The sequence below is a fragment of the Protomyctophum parallelum genome (genome assembly GCF_964188405.1).
Source record: "Protomyctophum parallelum genome assembly, chromosome: 22".
Lineage (NCBI taxonomy): Eukaryota > Metazoa > Chordata > Actinopteri > Myctophiformes > Myctophidae > Protomyctophum > Protomyctophum parallelum.
In genome coordinates, this window is record NC_139714.1 from 37,806,209 (window position 1) to 37,821,810 (window position 15,602).

Sequence of the window (15,602 nt, forward strand, 5' to 3'; positions counted from 1 at the left end):
CTATGCCATTGGTTAGTTAATATGTGTAATGGGTTAAGGTCTATGCCATTGGTTAGTTAATATGTGTAATGGGTTAAGGTCTATGCCATTGGTTAGTTAATATGTGTAATGGGTTAAGGTCTATGCCATTGGTTAGTTAATATGTGTAATGGGTTAAGGTCTATGCCATTGGTTAGTTAATATGTGTAATGGGTTAAGGTCTATGCCATTGGTTAGTTAATATGTGTAATGGGTTACGGTCTATGCCATTGGTTAGTTAATATGTGTAATGGGTTACGGTCTATGCCATTGGTTAGTTAATATGTGTAATGAGTTAAGGTCTATGCCATTGGTTAGTTAATATGTGTAATGGGTTACGGTCTATGCCATTGGTTAGTTAATATGTGTAATGGGTTAAGGTCTATGCCATTGGTTAGTTAATATGAGACACTTTGAATGGGTTACGGTCTATGCCATTGGTTAGTTAATATGTGTAATGGGTTACGGTCTATGCCATTGGTTAGTTAATGGGTTAAGGTCTATGCCATTGGTTAGTTAATATGTGTAATGGGTTACGGTCTATGCCATTGGTTAGTTAATGGGTTAAGGTCTATGCCATTGGTTAGTTAATATGTGTAATGGGTTAAGGTCTATGCCATTGGTTAGTTAATATGAGACACTTTGAATGGGTTACGGTCTATGCCATTGGTTAGTTAATATGAGACACTTTGAATGGGTTACGGTCTATGCCATTGGTTAGTTAATGGGTTAAGGTCTATGCCATTGGTTAGTTAATGGGTTAAGGTCTATGCCATTGGTTAGTTAATATGTGTAATGGGTTACGGTCTATGCCATTGGTTAGTTAATATGTGTAATGGGTTAAGGTCTATGCCATTGGTTAGTTAATGGGTTAAGGTCTATGCCATTGGTTAGTTAATATGTGTAATGGGTTAAGGTCTATGCCATTGGTTAGTTAATATGTGTAATGGGTTAAGGTCTATGCCATTGGTTAGTTAATATGTGTAATGAGTTAAGGTCTATGCCATTGGTTAGTTAATATGTGTAATGGGTTACGGTCTATGCCATTGGTTAGTTAATATGTGTAATGGGTTAAGGTCTATGCCATTGGTTAGTTAATATGTGTACTTAACATCTAGTATCACGTCGTCACAAGATAAAGGCTCACCCTTTGGACTGTCCATTGGCTCGGTTCTCAAAGAACTTGATCTCAAGAACATCTGTGATCCCTATCGACCGGATGGCCTCTGTCAGGTCCTCGTCTGTGGTCCACTGAAAGTAACAACATTGTCAGTAGATAACTAGTCTTCAGTTCTAAACTACCATCAGGTTACAACATTCTGTCAGTAGAGAACTAGTCTTCAGTTCTAAACTACCGTCAGGTTACAACATTCTGTCAGTAGATAACTAGTCTTCAGTTCTAATCTACCATCAGGTTAATACATTCTGTCAGTAGATAACTAGTCTTCAGTTCTAAACTACCGTCAGGTTAATACATTCTGTCAGTAGAGAACTAGTCTTCAGTTCTAAACTACCATCAGGTTACTACATTCTGTCAGTAGATAACTAGTCTTCAGTTCTAAACTACCGTCAGGTTACAACATTCTGTCAGTAGATAACTAGTCTTCAGTTCTAAACTACCGTCAGGTTACAACATTCTGTCAGTAGATAACTAGTCTTCAGTTCTAATCCACCATCAGGTTACTACATTCTGTCAGTAGATAACTAGTCTTCAGTTCTAATCTACCATCAGGTTACTACATTCTGTCAGTAGATAACTAGTCTTCAGTTCTAAACTACCATCAGGTTACTACATTCTGTCAGTAGATAACTAGTCTTCAGTTCTAAACTACCATCAGGTTACTACATTCTGTCAGTAGATAACTAGTCTTCAGTTCTAATCTACCATCAGGTTACTACATTCTGTCAGTAGATAACTAGTCTTCAGTTCTAATCCACCATCAGGTTACTACATTCTGTCAGTAGATAACTAGTCTTCAGTTCTAAACTACTGTCAGGTTACTACATTCTGTCAGTAGATAACTAGTCTTCAGTTCTAAACTACCATCAGGTTACTACATTCTGTCAGTAGATAACTAGTCTTCAGTTCTAAACTACCATCAGGTTACTACATTCTGTCAGTAGATAACTAGTCTTCAGTTCTAATCCACCATCAGGTTACTACATTCTGTCAGTAGATAACTAGTCTTCAGTTCTAATCCACCATCAGGTTACTACATTCTGTCAGTAGATAACTAGTCTTCAGTTCTAATCCACCATCAGGTTACTACATTCTGTCAGTAGATAACTAGTCTTCAGTTCTAATCTACCATCAGGTTACTACATTCTGTCAGTAGATAACTAGTCTTCAGTTCTAAACTACCGTCAGGTTACTACATTCTGTCAGTAGATAACTAGTCTTCAGTTCTAATCCACCATCAGGTTACTACATTCTGTCAGTAGATAACTAGTCTTCAGTTCTAATCCACCATCAGGTTACTACATTCTGTCAGTAGATAACTAGTCTTCAGTTCTAAACTACCATCAGGTTACTACATTCTGTCAGTAGATAACTAGTCTTCAGTTCTAATCTACCATCAGGTTACTACATTCTGTCAGTAGAGAACTAGTCTTCAGTTCTAAACTACCATCAGGTTACTACATTCTGTCAGTAGATAACTAGTCTTCAATTCTAATCCACCATCAGGTTACTACATTCTGTCAGTAGATAACTAGTCTTCAGTTCTAAACTACCATCAGGTTACTACATTCTGTCAGTAGATAACTAGTCTTCAGTTCTAAACTACCATCAGGTTACTACATTCTGTCAGTAGATAACTAGTCTTCAGTTCTAATCTACCATCAGGTTACTACATTCTGTCAGTAGATAACTAGTCTTCAGTTCTAATCTACCATCAGGTTACTACATTCTGTCAGTAGATAACTAGTCTTCAATTCTAATCCACCATCAGGTTAATACAACTAGTCTTCAGTTCTAAACTACCGTCAGGTTACTACTTGAGGAGGCATTCCAGCACAGTTCAGTGAAAAAAGAATTGACGTGTACTTCTGTACGTGTTACATCTGTACACGCTCCGTCAGAGAGGCGTGATAAGCACTGGTATGTATTCTCAAAGCCATCTCAGGAATGGTCGCCCCTTACATCTGCTCTGTGTTGGATCGGAATCCAAGTACCTATCAAACCCGTTCTAGTGACCTCCTGGCCCTGCATAGGCGTACACTACGTTAGACTTACCCACGTAAGGTTCCCTATGTAGAGAGCAATCCTCTTCCCTGCATAGGTGTACACTACGTTGGGCGGGGCACTCTTCCCCCCCTCTCCGCCGCCCGGAGTCGGCAAGTTGTCCAGGTAGTCCCGGTCCTCCGGAGCGTCGCCGTTGTTGGCCGATGGAGAGATGACATCATCGTACAGGTCAATCTGGTCGTGGACGGGGTAGTCTGACTCCTATTGCGTGGAAACACAGAAGTACATGAATGAATGAATGAATACATAGGCTGAATACATGAATGAATGAATACCAGGCTGAATACACAGTAACCCGTCATCATGATGGGATCGTTTTCTTTTTATATAATACGTTTGATTCATCACTTAAATTGTTGTCTATACAAATGGTAATGTTGACATGTAGGTCGGACTGTCACAATTACAAATGGTGACATGTAGGACTGTCACAATTACAAATGGTGACATGTAGGACTGTCACAATTACAAATGGTGACATGTAGGACTGTCACAATTACAAATGGTGACATGTAGGACTGTCACAATTACAAATGGTGACATGTAGGACTGTCTCAATTACAAATGGTGACATGTAGGACTGTCTCAATTACAAATGGTGACATGTAGGACTGTCACAATTACAAATGGTGACATGTAGGACTGTCACAATTACAAATGGTGACATGTAGGACTGTCACAATTACAAATGTTGACATGTAGGACTGTCACAATTACAAATGGTGACATGTAGGACTGTCACAATTACAAATGTTGACATGTAGGACTGTCACAATTACAAATGGTGACATGTAGGACTGTCACAATTACAAATGGTGACATGTAGGACTGTCACAATTACAAATGGTGACATGTAGGACTGTCACAATTACAAATGGTGACATGTAGGACTGTCACAATTACAAATGGTGACATGTAGGACTGTCACAATTACAAATGGTGACATGTAGGACTGTCACAATTATTTTACTTGACGATTATAGTTCGCAAAAATAATTGTGATTAACGGTTTAATTGTTTGTCGCAGAACATTGGAACTTTACGAATATCTTTTTTAAATATATATATATATTATATTCCTTTTGGCTTTTAGTCTTCGTACACAAAAGGTTGCACAAGGAATATAGATACTACATACATATATAAAAACGTGAACGCCTTAACGCCTTTGAATATTAAATGAATGGCATCAATCTGGTGCACTTCGACCAAAACACACAGACACAGACACAGACACAGACACACACACACACACACACACACACACACACACACACACACACACACACACACACAAAAACACACACACACACACACACACACACACACACACACACACACACACACACGGAGAGAGATAGAAAGAAAGATAGAAAGAAAGAAAGAGAGAGAGAGAGAGAGAGAGAGAGAGAGGGGGGGGGAGAGAGAGAGACTTTTTGTGATAAACAGTGCAGGTGCCAGAACTGCTATAAAACAAGGAGCATATGTCAAAAGCTGCGATTGTTTAAACTCTAACACTTACATATACACACGCGCACACACACACACACACACAAACACACACACACACACACACACACACATGGTCAAGCTCCAAGTCCAACAGTATCTATTATCTGGTAGTGTCTATAGCAGGCACGCCGTAGCCTCCGTCCGTCCGTCCGTCCGTCCGTCCGTCCGTCCGTCCGTCCGTTTTCCTTTTTAACTTTTGTCAAGAAATGTCCAAATGCCCCCTCATATTTCTAGGCATATTTTCAGCACATAGTATCTCAGATCGCAATGTGTGAATATAGGTGTAATCATCGGGGGTTAAAGTACCATTTTATTTTAGCTTACTTTCACCTACAAGCATCACCACCATGGGCAACCAACCCACAGGTTAGCTGCCTCCCGACAGTGAAATGCACACTCCTTGTGCAGCAACACACCTGGATTGTGTACTTGCAGACTCCCAGGGTGTTCCACAGCTTGATCCGTCCGTCCGTCCGTCCGTCCGTCTGTCTGTCCGTCCGTTAGCTAACTCTTTGACATGTCGCTACGCTAAGCGTCTTGGTCGCTGCATTGCTGCTTCGCCACCCTGTGTAGCCCCCGCGCTTACGCACGGCGCAGCCTGCGTGGCGCATGCAGCGCAGCGCAAACCACCACCGCATGCATGGCAACTTTTCCCCCCGTGACACGCGGCATGCATTCCGCTCCCGGCTGTCTGCCGTGCGCACGCACACATGCACGCACGCTCGCTCGCACACACACACACACACACACATGCACACACAGCAGCAGCAGCAACAGCTGTATTTCCATTTGTCTTCCCCTAAATGACGAAAACACAAAAACAGTTGGCTTTCATTCAGCGTAATCGAAGCTGACGCACCGAGTGGCCCGGCGAGGTGACGTCAGGGACACGCACACACACAAACATGCGCACGTGCACACACACACACACACACACACATACACATACACACACACGCAAGTAGGGCCTACACACACAGGACAGACTGACACACACGCATACAGGGCTCCAGCGTGCGACCTATTAGGTCGCATATGCGACTTAATTTCTTATGGTGATACTTAAAATTTAATGAGGTCGCACCGGTGATACTTGGAAATGTGCGGAAAAAAGAAAGAAAAACGATCCGTTTATTTTTTTATTTATTTTTACTCCGTCTCAACACTGAGGCACGGGCACCGGGCGGCTATTAGTAGTGCGATAATAAAGTATTACTTTCTTTTGGCTCAATCGAATCCCCTCTCTTTCTCTCTCTCTGCCTGCCTGCAAAGTCAATGCAAAGACGATAATTGCGCAGGCGCAGCGCGACCTGCCGCGGTACAAACTGGACGAACCGAGGCGAATATATATTCAGGTCTGAACGCAGTTTATCCGATACAAATTAACTAATCTTTCTCAGCTGTACAATTTCACTGGAGCGCAGCGCGCATATCTAACTGCATGATGATCAGTCATGATCTACACAGACAGCCGACTCCCGACCCAAACAATAAGTGAGGAGGTAAACTTGTTGTTTGATTAAACATATAATGTGCCACGAAAAATAGCTTCCAAAGCTTGTTATGTTTGCATCGAGGAGGTAGCCTGTGTCCATACATGATGATCGACCAACAAAATACATTAATCTCCCTCCCAGTGAGTGAAGAGCACTGATGCCTGATTTATTCTTCGTCGTACAAAGTGTGTGCTGAAAATGGCTGATCTACAAGCTCACAACGCGTCGCGTCCGTGACATGTTGTGAGCTTGTAGATCAGCTATTTTCAGCACGCGGAGATATGCAGGCTCTGAGAGCATTTAGAAACTTTTGCCTTCACAATAAAAGTATGCAGCTTTCACAAGTTGGCCAACTTGGCCCATGAAGACAAGGAAAATGATTAAGAATTCGGTGGCATTTCACATTGCAAAAGATTTTTTCCAAAATGTAAAAATATTATAATAAGGAATTAATTTGGATAATCGTAATGGGATATTGTACAAATTGTCACTTTATTAATCCCAAAGGTTTGGACTGCATTTAATTTTCAACACAAAACCTTAAACTGACTTTCTGTGTGTGGAATATAAATATTGCCTAGACTGAGTGACTTTGTGTTGGGTTCAAACCATCTACAGTGTTTTGAAGTATAACCAGGTAGGTTGCTGTTTTTCACACAGTGACCTTTGTAGGGGGGTTTTATGATTCAAACCTTTAATGGTGGAAACCACTACAAAAATAAATGGCGCCCTATGTGGGGGCATGATAAGATCATGTAATAATACCACGCTATACAAAGAAAAAAATGGTGCTACCTAATTTCTGGTGGCGCTACCAAATGAAAAGGTAGGTGGCACCAGTGCTACCTGTGAAAAAGTTAGTCTGGAGCCCTGCACGCATAGGATGTAATTTCAGTGATTGGGTGTAATTTACCAGTGTAAGTTAAAACCAGACAGGCCAACTAGAGTGACCCCTCCTAGATCAAAAACAAACCCAAGTTGAGCACACACACACACACACACACACACACACACACACACACACACACACACACACACACACACACACACACACACACACACACACACACACACACACACACACACACACACACACACACACACACACACACACACACACACACACACACACACACACACACACACACACACACACACACACACACAGCACCACTGTTAAGACATATTATTTGAACTGGGGACCCCCCAAAGTAATCACGGGTGAACTGTGTGGACCCCTATACCCCCACAAGCACAATCATGGAATTGTAGGAATTGAGGCATTGCATTTAGTTTGACTCTTAAAAACGAACAGATGTGAATAGCAGATCTACAAGCTCATAGTTCAACCATTTGACTTTTGCTTATATTATTTGACGATTTGACCAATGATTTCCTCGGGCCAATATCTCTCCAAGACTTTATTTTTTTTACACATTTAACATAAATTTAGAGTCACGCACGCACGTACGCACACACACACGCAAATGCGCCAAGTCTCTGTGTGTACGTATGTACCGGTACGTCTGAAATCCACGTTAACTCGAGAACCGTTCCACACCCCCAAAGGCAAGGACTGTCTAAAGAGGACAAGAAGCGAAGACCGTAAGGGCGCCACCATGTTGCTCACATGGTGCTCCATGGAAGGAAAGGAACATGCGCAGTTGCAGACCAAGGAAGCTGAACGCGGAAGTGTTGGCTGCATAAAGCCCATTGCGCATGTTTTTCCTTCCATGGAGCACCATGTGAGCAACATGGCGGCGCCCTTACGGTCTTTGCGTCCCGTCCTCTTTAGACAGTCCTTGCCCAAAGGGAGCCTCTGCCCGGGCTCTGGACAGGGCCCCTGCCCAGTGTCCATATATGGAGCTTGACTAAGCACAAGAGTTCTTAAAAAGTTCTATACCTTGAGTCAATGTCACTGTGTTAGGAGATAAAGGTGGCGAACTTTAAAAGAGGGTCCAAGGCAGCTCTGTCCAGTTCAAGTAGAAAAAAATCCTTTATTTCATATTAAAAGGGTTAAAAAACACGACGTGGTCGTGTTTTTAACCCTTTTAATAATTTAAAAGGGTTAAATTAAATGTAATAATTTAATCTACTTCAACTGGACAGAGCTGCCTTCGACCCTCTTTTAAGTTTGCACCTTATACCTCCTTCCACAGCAACATTGACTCAAGGTATAGAACTTTTTAAGAACACTTGTGCTTTGCTATAAGAAACCCTCTCCAAAGAGCACCAGTCTACAGTTTTCTCTACATAAAGGACCCACGTAGCGCTTCTTTTCTGTTACTAATGGAGCTTGACTGTTCTGACATCTGCAAATTCTGCATAGACTCCATATTTCAGGAATGCCTGATAAATAACTCCATATATGGACAAAAAAGGGACACAGACATAACATCTATGAAAACAAAAGGTTGCTCAATGCCAACAGCCATGCATGTAATGCATGCATGCAATGTAATGCATGTAGACAATATTTTAGGCCAATAAATAAAATAAATAGATACCAAATGTCCCACTTTAAACAAAAGAAGCCACCGTAGACATAGTTGTGAGCTTGTTATGTACTATGTAGTTAAAGGTAAAGTCAGCTTAAGTTGTGGCAAATCTGCAAAAAGAAATGCTTACCACTAGCTTTCTTCACAGATGTGTTCATAAAGTTATCTACTATCACAGAAAAATGTGTTCCAACCCAACTCCCTTGGGAAACTTTGTGACAGCTGCTGAAAGTTGGGGTACCATTAACAACCAATATAAGGCAAATAATTCCAAATGTCATTATAAGTAGCATGTGACATGTCAAACTAGGGGAAGCATGAGTTTTGCACGAAAATACTCCTTGGGCTAAATCCGGCCATAGCTATCACATTTGTGATGACGGCTATTATGGGCATTTCTAGGCAAAGGAGTGTTTTTGTGCAAAACTAATGCTTGCAATGGATTCAGCATCATGAAAACCCCCTAGTTTGACATGTCACATGCTACTTAAAGTAGCCTTATATTGGTTGATATTGGTACCCCATCGTTCAGCAGCTGTCACAAAGTTTCCCAAGGGAGTTGGGTTGGAACACATTTTTCTGTGATAGTAGACACCTTTATGAACACATCTGTGAAGAAAGCTAGTGGTAAGCATTTTTTTTGCAGATTTGCCACAACTTAAGCTAACTTTACCTAACTAATGAGATTATGTTGTGTTTAGATATACTCATTGGAAATCACTCAATGGTCCTGGCTGCCTACCACCCGTTTCGAAATTGCACATAATGCAGGAGGCAGCAGGACGTTTCCTTGTGGAAAACGAGTGCTTCCTAACTCTGACAGATCGAGATAGATTTGTAAAGTTATAAAACCACAACACAGAAACATAACCACACTAAAGTGGACGTGAAGGCCCAGGCGTTAAAACTAAATAACTTTAAAGTTGAATTACCAAAAATAAATCAACAAATTAAATCCTTCTCCCAGGCAATTCCTCTATTAACAACATCACTGGTCCTTGTTCGTTCGTTTGTTAATTGTTACATATCAGCACAAGAGAACAGGAGGCTGGTTGTTAGCCTGAATGCTAAGGTTGGCTATCAACTCAACTGGCTTAACAACTTTAGATACGTAAAGGTTATGCAAATACAACTCAATACTAGCTGGGTTGTTTCTAAACCCAACACTAGACAACAGTCCGTGGTGTTGACGCCAGCTGGTGACATGAAGCATTTCCATTTAAACTCAATGTCTGTTGTTGTGAACCGGTTAGCATCGTGCTAACTAGCTAACTAGAATGCTTGCTAGTTCTCTCTGGTCTCGCGCCACCCATAGAGGGGGGGGGGGGTGTTGGGCCATGCTGCTGGGCCCTGATTAACAATAGACTAATGTTTATATAATTAACCAAACAAACATAACCTATGTACCGTTTTAACTACATAAAAACATAAACTGTAACGCATGGAACGCGTCCCAAACGGTCTGCTCTACTGCGGAGGACACGGACATACAATTACATTAAATCCTAGTTTTGCACAGTGTGTGTGTGTGTGTGTGTGTGTGTGTGTGTGTGTGTGTGAGCTCAGTGAAAGCTCGCCGGGGCCTGCGTGCATGTGGTGGTGCGCATTATAAAAGGAACCATGTTATTATTGATGTCCTTCCGTAGCATTCATTAAATCCGTGTATATGAATGCTACGAGGAGAGTTGGTTTTTTTTAGTAAACAAACAAACGTATGCATTAAAAATATATATACCTGGTTGAATTCTTCCTCGACGTCGGCGTAGATATCTATGTGATCCACACCGTCCGCCATTTTCCTCTCACCAGCCGCCTTCCTTCCTCCTCTCCTCCTCCTCCTCACTGCTGCAGAGCAGACATGGCTGGGTGGCTGCAGGGAGATGGGCTACACCCCATAGCCCGGCGGGACGCCCGCTGCTGCAATTGGTTAAGTGGTCGTCATGGCGATGATAATAATAATAATACTCAATGCAATTCAATTCAAAGGGCTTTATTGGCATGAGAAAACATACGTTTACATTGCCAAAGCAGAAAGAACAATACAGCAATACAATCAAAACTCAAAAAATTATGTACTTTGTCAGATTCTTCAATAGATCAACTTCTATGTACCAAGATCACTGGATGGCTGCAGGTAGGCCTATAGTGCAGACATAATACACAATGATTAGTCTGTAGGGTGGTTGTGTTCCATTTGATATCCTTCTCCTATCACAGAAACTCACAAATCTTGCTGCTGTGTTTGCACATTGTTGTACTTCGCCCAGCAGATATGGGAGTTTTTTGTCATTGGTCATGTTTTCAAAATCTCCGTGTGTGGTTGTAATCTGTGGGAAGTATGTGTCTCTGATGTCTTGGTACAATGGACAGATGGTTAGGAAGTGTAGCTCGGTTTCCACTTCATTTTGTGTACTCATTCAAAGAAAGTCCACCCCAGGCCCCCAACACTCACTCACTCACTCACTCACTCACTCACTCACTCACTCACTAGCCGAATTCCAATATAGTCCACTTGCCAGAATGTGAACCCAGGCATGTTGAGTACACCAAGGTTTTATGTTATAAATGTTGAGTATGGGACCCCAGCATGTAGAAAGTGCCAGATGCTAACTTGCATATATGTTGAACAATTTTCATAATTGGCATAATATGTTTGGGCTAAAAACGGCCATGCCCAGTTGCCCAATTGTGCTGACATCAGATTTGAGATGACGGTAATGGCCGTGGACTGGCAAGTAGACTAATACCCACATTCTCGGCTACTCACACTCGGTCATCCAGCATGGCGTTACGGTCGGTGATATTGGTGACCTGATATGTGACAAAATTGTAGACTAGACATCACTATAATGTCAGTATGTACGACTACGAATGCAAATCATTGTGGTTTGTTACAGTTTATTAGCAGAGTGGAAAACGGGCCTCAGTGAACCTTTCTGGGACGGCCCGGATGGGCCCGGATGGCCCGGATGGGCCCGGATGGCCCGGATGGGGGATTGTCATCGGAGTATTCGGACGATGACAACAACTAGACCACGCCAAAACCATCCGTTATAATAGGCACACTGTACATTTTTGTTGTGATCACAGATCACGCCACGATAATAGTGATTACTATTCTAACTTTGTAGGCTATCGATTTGCAGTGATAAAAGGGAAACAGTGGACGACCTCACCCAAACCATGTCAGGACAGGATATATATATATAAGTGCCCCCAAATGGCATAACAGAGCCACTGGACCCCCACACCACACATAACAGGTTGAACTCATCTCTGACTGTTCACTGCAGAGAGTGCAGTACCAATGGTATTTCCCCACTAGGCCAGTCAATCTAAGCTAAAGAGGGGCGTGACCCAAAAGAAATTGCAATAGTAACAAGGTTTTTTATGATCCTTATAGGGTCATCAAAATAACATTAAAATTGTGAATTATATACATATTGGATGCATTAAACATTATAGGGACTATATAAGGCAAATATGTCTAATTTAGCATTTAACCTGTCAAACTAGGGGTTATTCATGATTCAGAATCCATATAAGGATTCAGAATCGAATATAGAGAATGAAATATAGAGTTAAAAAAAGACATTTAAAAAAAAAATAATAATAATTTCGACATCAGGTCTAAATGGGTTAAAATGAGACATTTTTGCTTTATATAGGACCAACTTTCAACCCCTGAATTTACCATGATCCAAAATTCATATAATTCACAATTTATTTTGGGACAAATCTTAGATTGACTGGCCTACACGCCATGGTGAATCCAATAGGCACCTCATGAGTCAGACAAATTGCAACAGCGCATAGGCATTATATGCAATATATGCATATGCCATATGCCAATTTGTTGCAGATCAAATGATTATGCCTGGCTATACTAGTACCTACCAGCATTCAAATCCGAGGGGGGTAAAAAATGGCCCCTGGTCATGGAACGACTTGCAGTCCAGACTAAAATTGGCCTTGAAAGTTTATTTGAGTAGTTTCCAGGGTACAGTCCAACATCTGCACATGTGGTATATATACCTCCATATTTATTATTCCTGTTAATTATATAATTAACAGGAATTAACAAGTGACATCATCATTAGGCATATTCTTTTTAAAACAAGATTTGTTATCGTTAGTATTTGTTATTTAGATTGTTAAACTTTGCATTGCAACTTTTCAGGAAAAGAAAGCCTGCCGTTTCTATTAGCTTGGATTCACCATCGATGATGTCACTGGTGGATGGGTTTCTGAACTGCCCACAGCCCTCCTATGAGACGTATGAGACAGACTGCAGTCAAAACATTGTGGCATTTTATCATGAACATTAGTTAGGACCAATTATAGGAAGAGAAGTTGAAAAGTGGTCCTTTAAAGTCTTTTAGAGAACCAGGATAGTCAAGGTGGTATTGTGTGTGTGTGTGTGTGTGTGTGTGTGTGTGTGTGTGTGTGTGTGTGTGTGTGTGTGTGTGTGTGTGTGTGTGTGTGTGTGTGTGTGTGTGTGTGTGTGTGTGTGTGTGTGTGCGTGCGTGCGTGCGTGAGTGCAGGCGGACGTGCGCAAGAGTGTGTCAAACATTATCAGTCAGAATAAATGAGCCGTGATATTTATTTTCACAGATGATTCATAACTTCAATCAAACCACATAATCACACAATTTTAATAAGACAAGAATATGAATTTATCTCAGCATGGTAATTCTCTCTCTCACACACACACACACACACACACACACACACACACACACACACACACACACGTCACTTGTCATGTGAACAGGCAAAATGTCAAGTAAAGTGAGCTTGAACACATTTTGTTAAATGTTAAATGGAGTATAACTATTAGGACCCAGTCAGTGCAGTACGCGCTAGAACACATAAAACCAAAGTTAACTAGGCCAACACACAGTATACACTCCAACAAATCCCTGTGCAATTAGAGTGACATTTCTATACCTACATTAGTACATTACATAAAACTGCAAATAAACAGACAAACATTTCAGAAAGCATCACACCATCAACTGAATCATGTTCTCATTGTGACAAAAGACATTTGCTTTTTAACTATTGATATGCTAAGCAATTCATGTAACTTTGCTAACTCTTTGCGCTATGAACTACAGTACCATGCAATCAGACTGCAGGCTATGCTAGCCACTGAGCCAGTTAGCACAGTGACCATTTGCAACGCTAACTATAGTAAACAAAAACAGATTTAGTAATTTGTCAGTTAGCAAAGAACTTGCTAATAATTGGAAGGCCATTGTGGATCTGTGGTGAATACTGCAGGACAATGTGATGCTAAGACAGACAAACCCAAATGGTCCCATTCTCATATACTGTACAGACAGACAGCTGTATAAAGCCTGCCCCACACAGCATTAACAGAAAACACATTAAAATTAAAATTAAACGTTGAAATATTAATACTGAATTTGTAACTTCCATTCATGCGTTATTTATATTTGTGAATTACTGTTGCAGGTTAAGCATTCCAGTTGGCGGCCAGATCTAAGGTGATGTACACCAGTCTGTGAACTAAAGCCCCATTTTAATTGACTGATATTACTAACTACTAGACCTGGTACATGTACATACATGTTTTCCTTTAAAAAAAAAAAGTTTGCTTTGATTTTACAGCGTGGCCAAAAGTCAAAGCCATCTAGAACAGGGTTTGTCTCTACCCGGATGACCCTTAATGAAATAACATGAAAACAGAAACATATCTCCAGCCATGAATAGATATAGAACGGTCTGCACATTGTGCATAACCAAGACAAACCTGGTGAAGTGAAAGTGGACACTCACGAAGAGTGTGCAAGTTGATCTAATAGTTACACTAATATTGTTGAACTTTTGTACTGTTACAGTAGGTGAAATATCTATGATTGCTATTTCCTTTTGTCGAAAGGAGACATAGGCCTATACATTTTTCTCATATACAGTAGTGCGCCGTTGCCACTGAACACCACATTGTGATATGTGTGGCTTTATTCAAAAACGTCTCACATAATGTAACAATTGATAGTTCATGGTTGGACAGCAAGGCCTTTATTAGACTTCATGTTATGTTTATGTCCAGGCAGAAAGAGCAGAAAGCGGATCCAGTGAGTTAATTTAGAACTTCAGATGTTCTTCGTTGAATGTTGATCATTTTAGTTCTTGAGTCAGCTTCTCAGCTTTTTGACCATCTGACATCCCGTTCACTTGATTTGTTACCCTTGTGTCTTCCTGTGGTGTATGGTTGTGTATTCATCATCGTCTTTAGTGTTTTCACGCGACCACAGCAAAGCCAAACGTGACATTTTTTGGGGGGGGATTCATAGTTTCCATTCTGTCCTCCAGTGTTGTTCACTTTGGAAAATGGTGCATAGAAGCAAACCCACACCTGTATATAACAGGAAGTGTATGCATGGCGATGGCTTGTGGTCCAAAGTCCAATCAGACCCATAACATTGTTTTTGAATGTTTAATCCGATCAGAGGTGAAGGAGTGCAGGGTCACAGCGCTGTCTGTCATCGGTAGGCGAGTGTGGAGAACGAGAGACAGGCGAGGAACAGAGCGACGGACAGCGAGATGACACACGCCCCGCCACAGTCCTTAGCATTCTCCTACACAGAGACAAAAAACATGCGAGGGGTTGTTTCAATTCAAAGAAAACCAGTAATGGAAGCAGGGGTCAAACTCATCACTATGTCTGTACACGTACAAATGTGTCCGTGGCAACTTCTTTATTTAGTTTTTACATTATAGCCTATAAGGTTCTTATTGTGATCATAAGACCCAGTTACTGGATGTCAGTCTCCAGGTCTTCTTCAGAATATTCATGACACTGAT

At 41.2% G+C, this 15,602-nt stretch overlaps 1 protein-coding gene across 4 annotated transcripts in view; it reads right to left on the reverse strand.

Moving 5' to 3' along the window:
* cpsf6 (cleavage and polyadenylation specific factor 6) overlaps positions 1–10,598 on the reverse strand; it is a 32,812-nt gene extending 22,214 nt beyond the window's left edge. For all 4 annotated transcript variants that reach the window (XM_083757709.1, XM_083757708.1, XM_083757707.1 and 1 more), the window contains exons 1-3: positions 10,504–10,598; positions 3,254–3,463; positions 1,166–1,269 (exon numbers count right to left, since the gene is read on the reverse strand). In XM_083757709.1, the coding sequence (XP_083613835.1) occupies positions 1,166–1,269; positions 3,254–3,463; positions 10,504–10,563 (374 nt within the window). In that variant the 5' untranslated portion in view covers positions 10,564–10,598. The remainder of the gene's footprint in view (positions 1–1,165; positions 1,270–3,253; positions 3,464–10,503) is intronic.
* Positions 10,599–15,602: the final 5,004 nt, after the last annotated feature.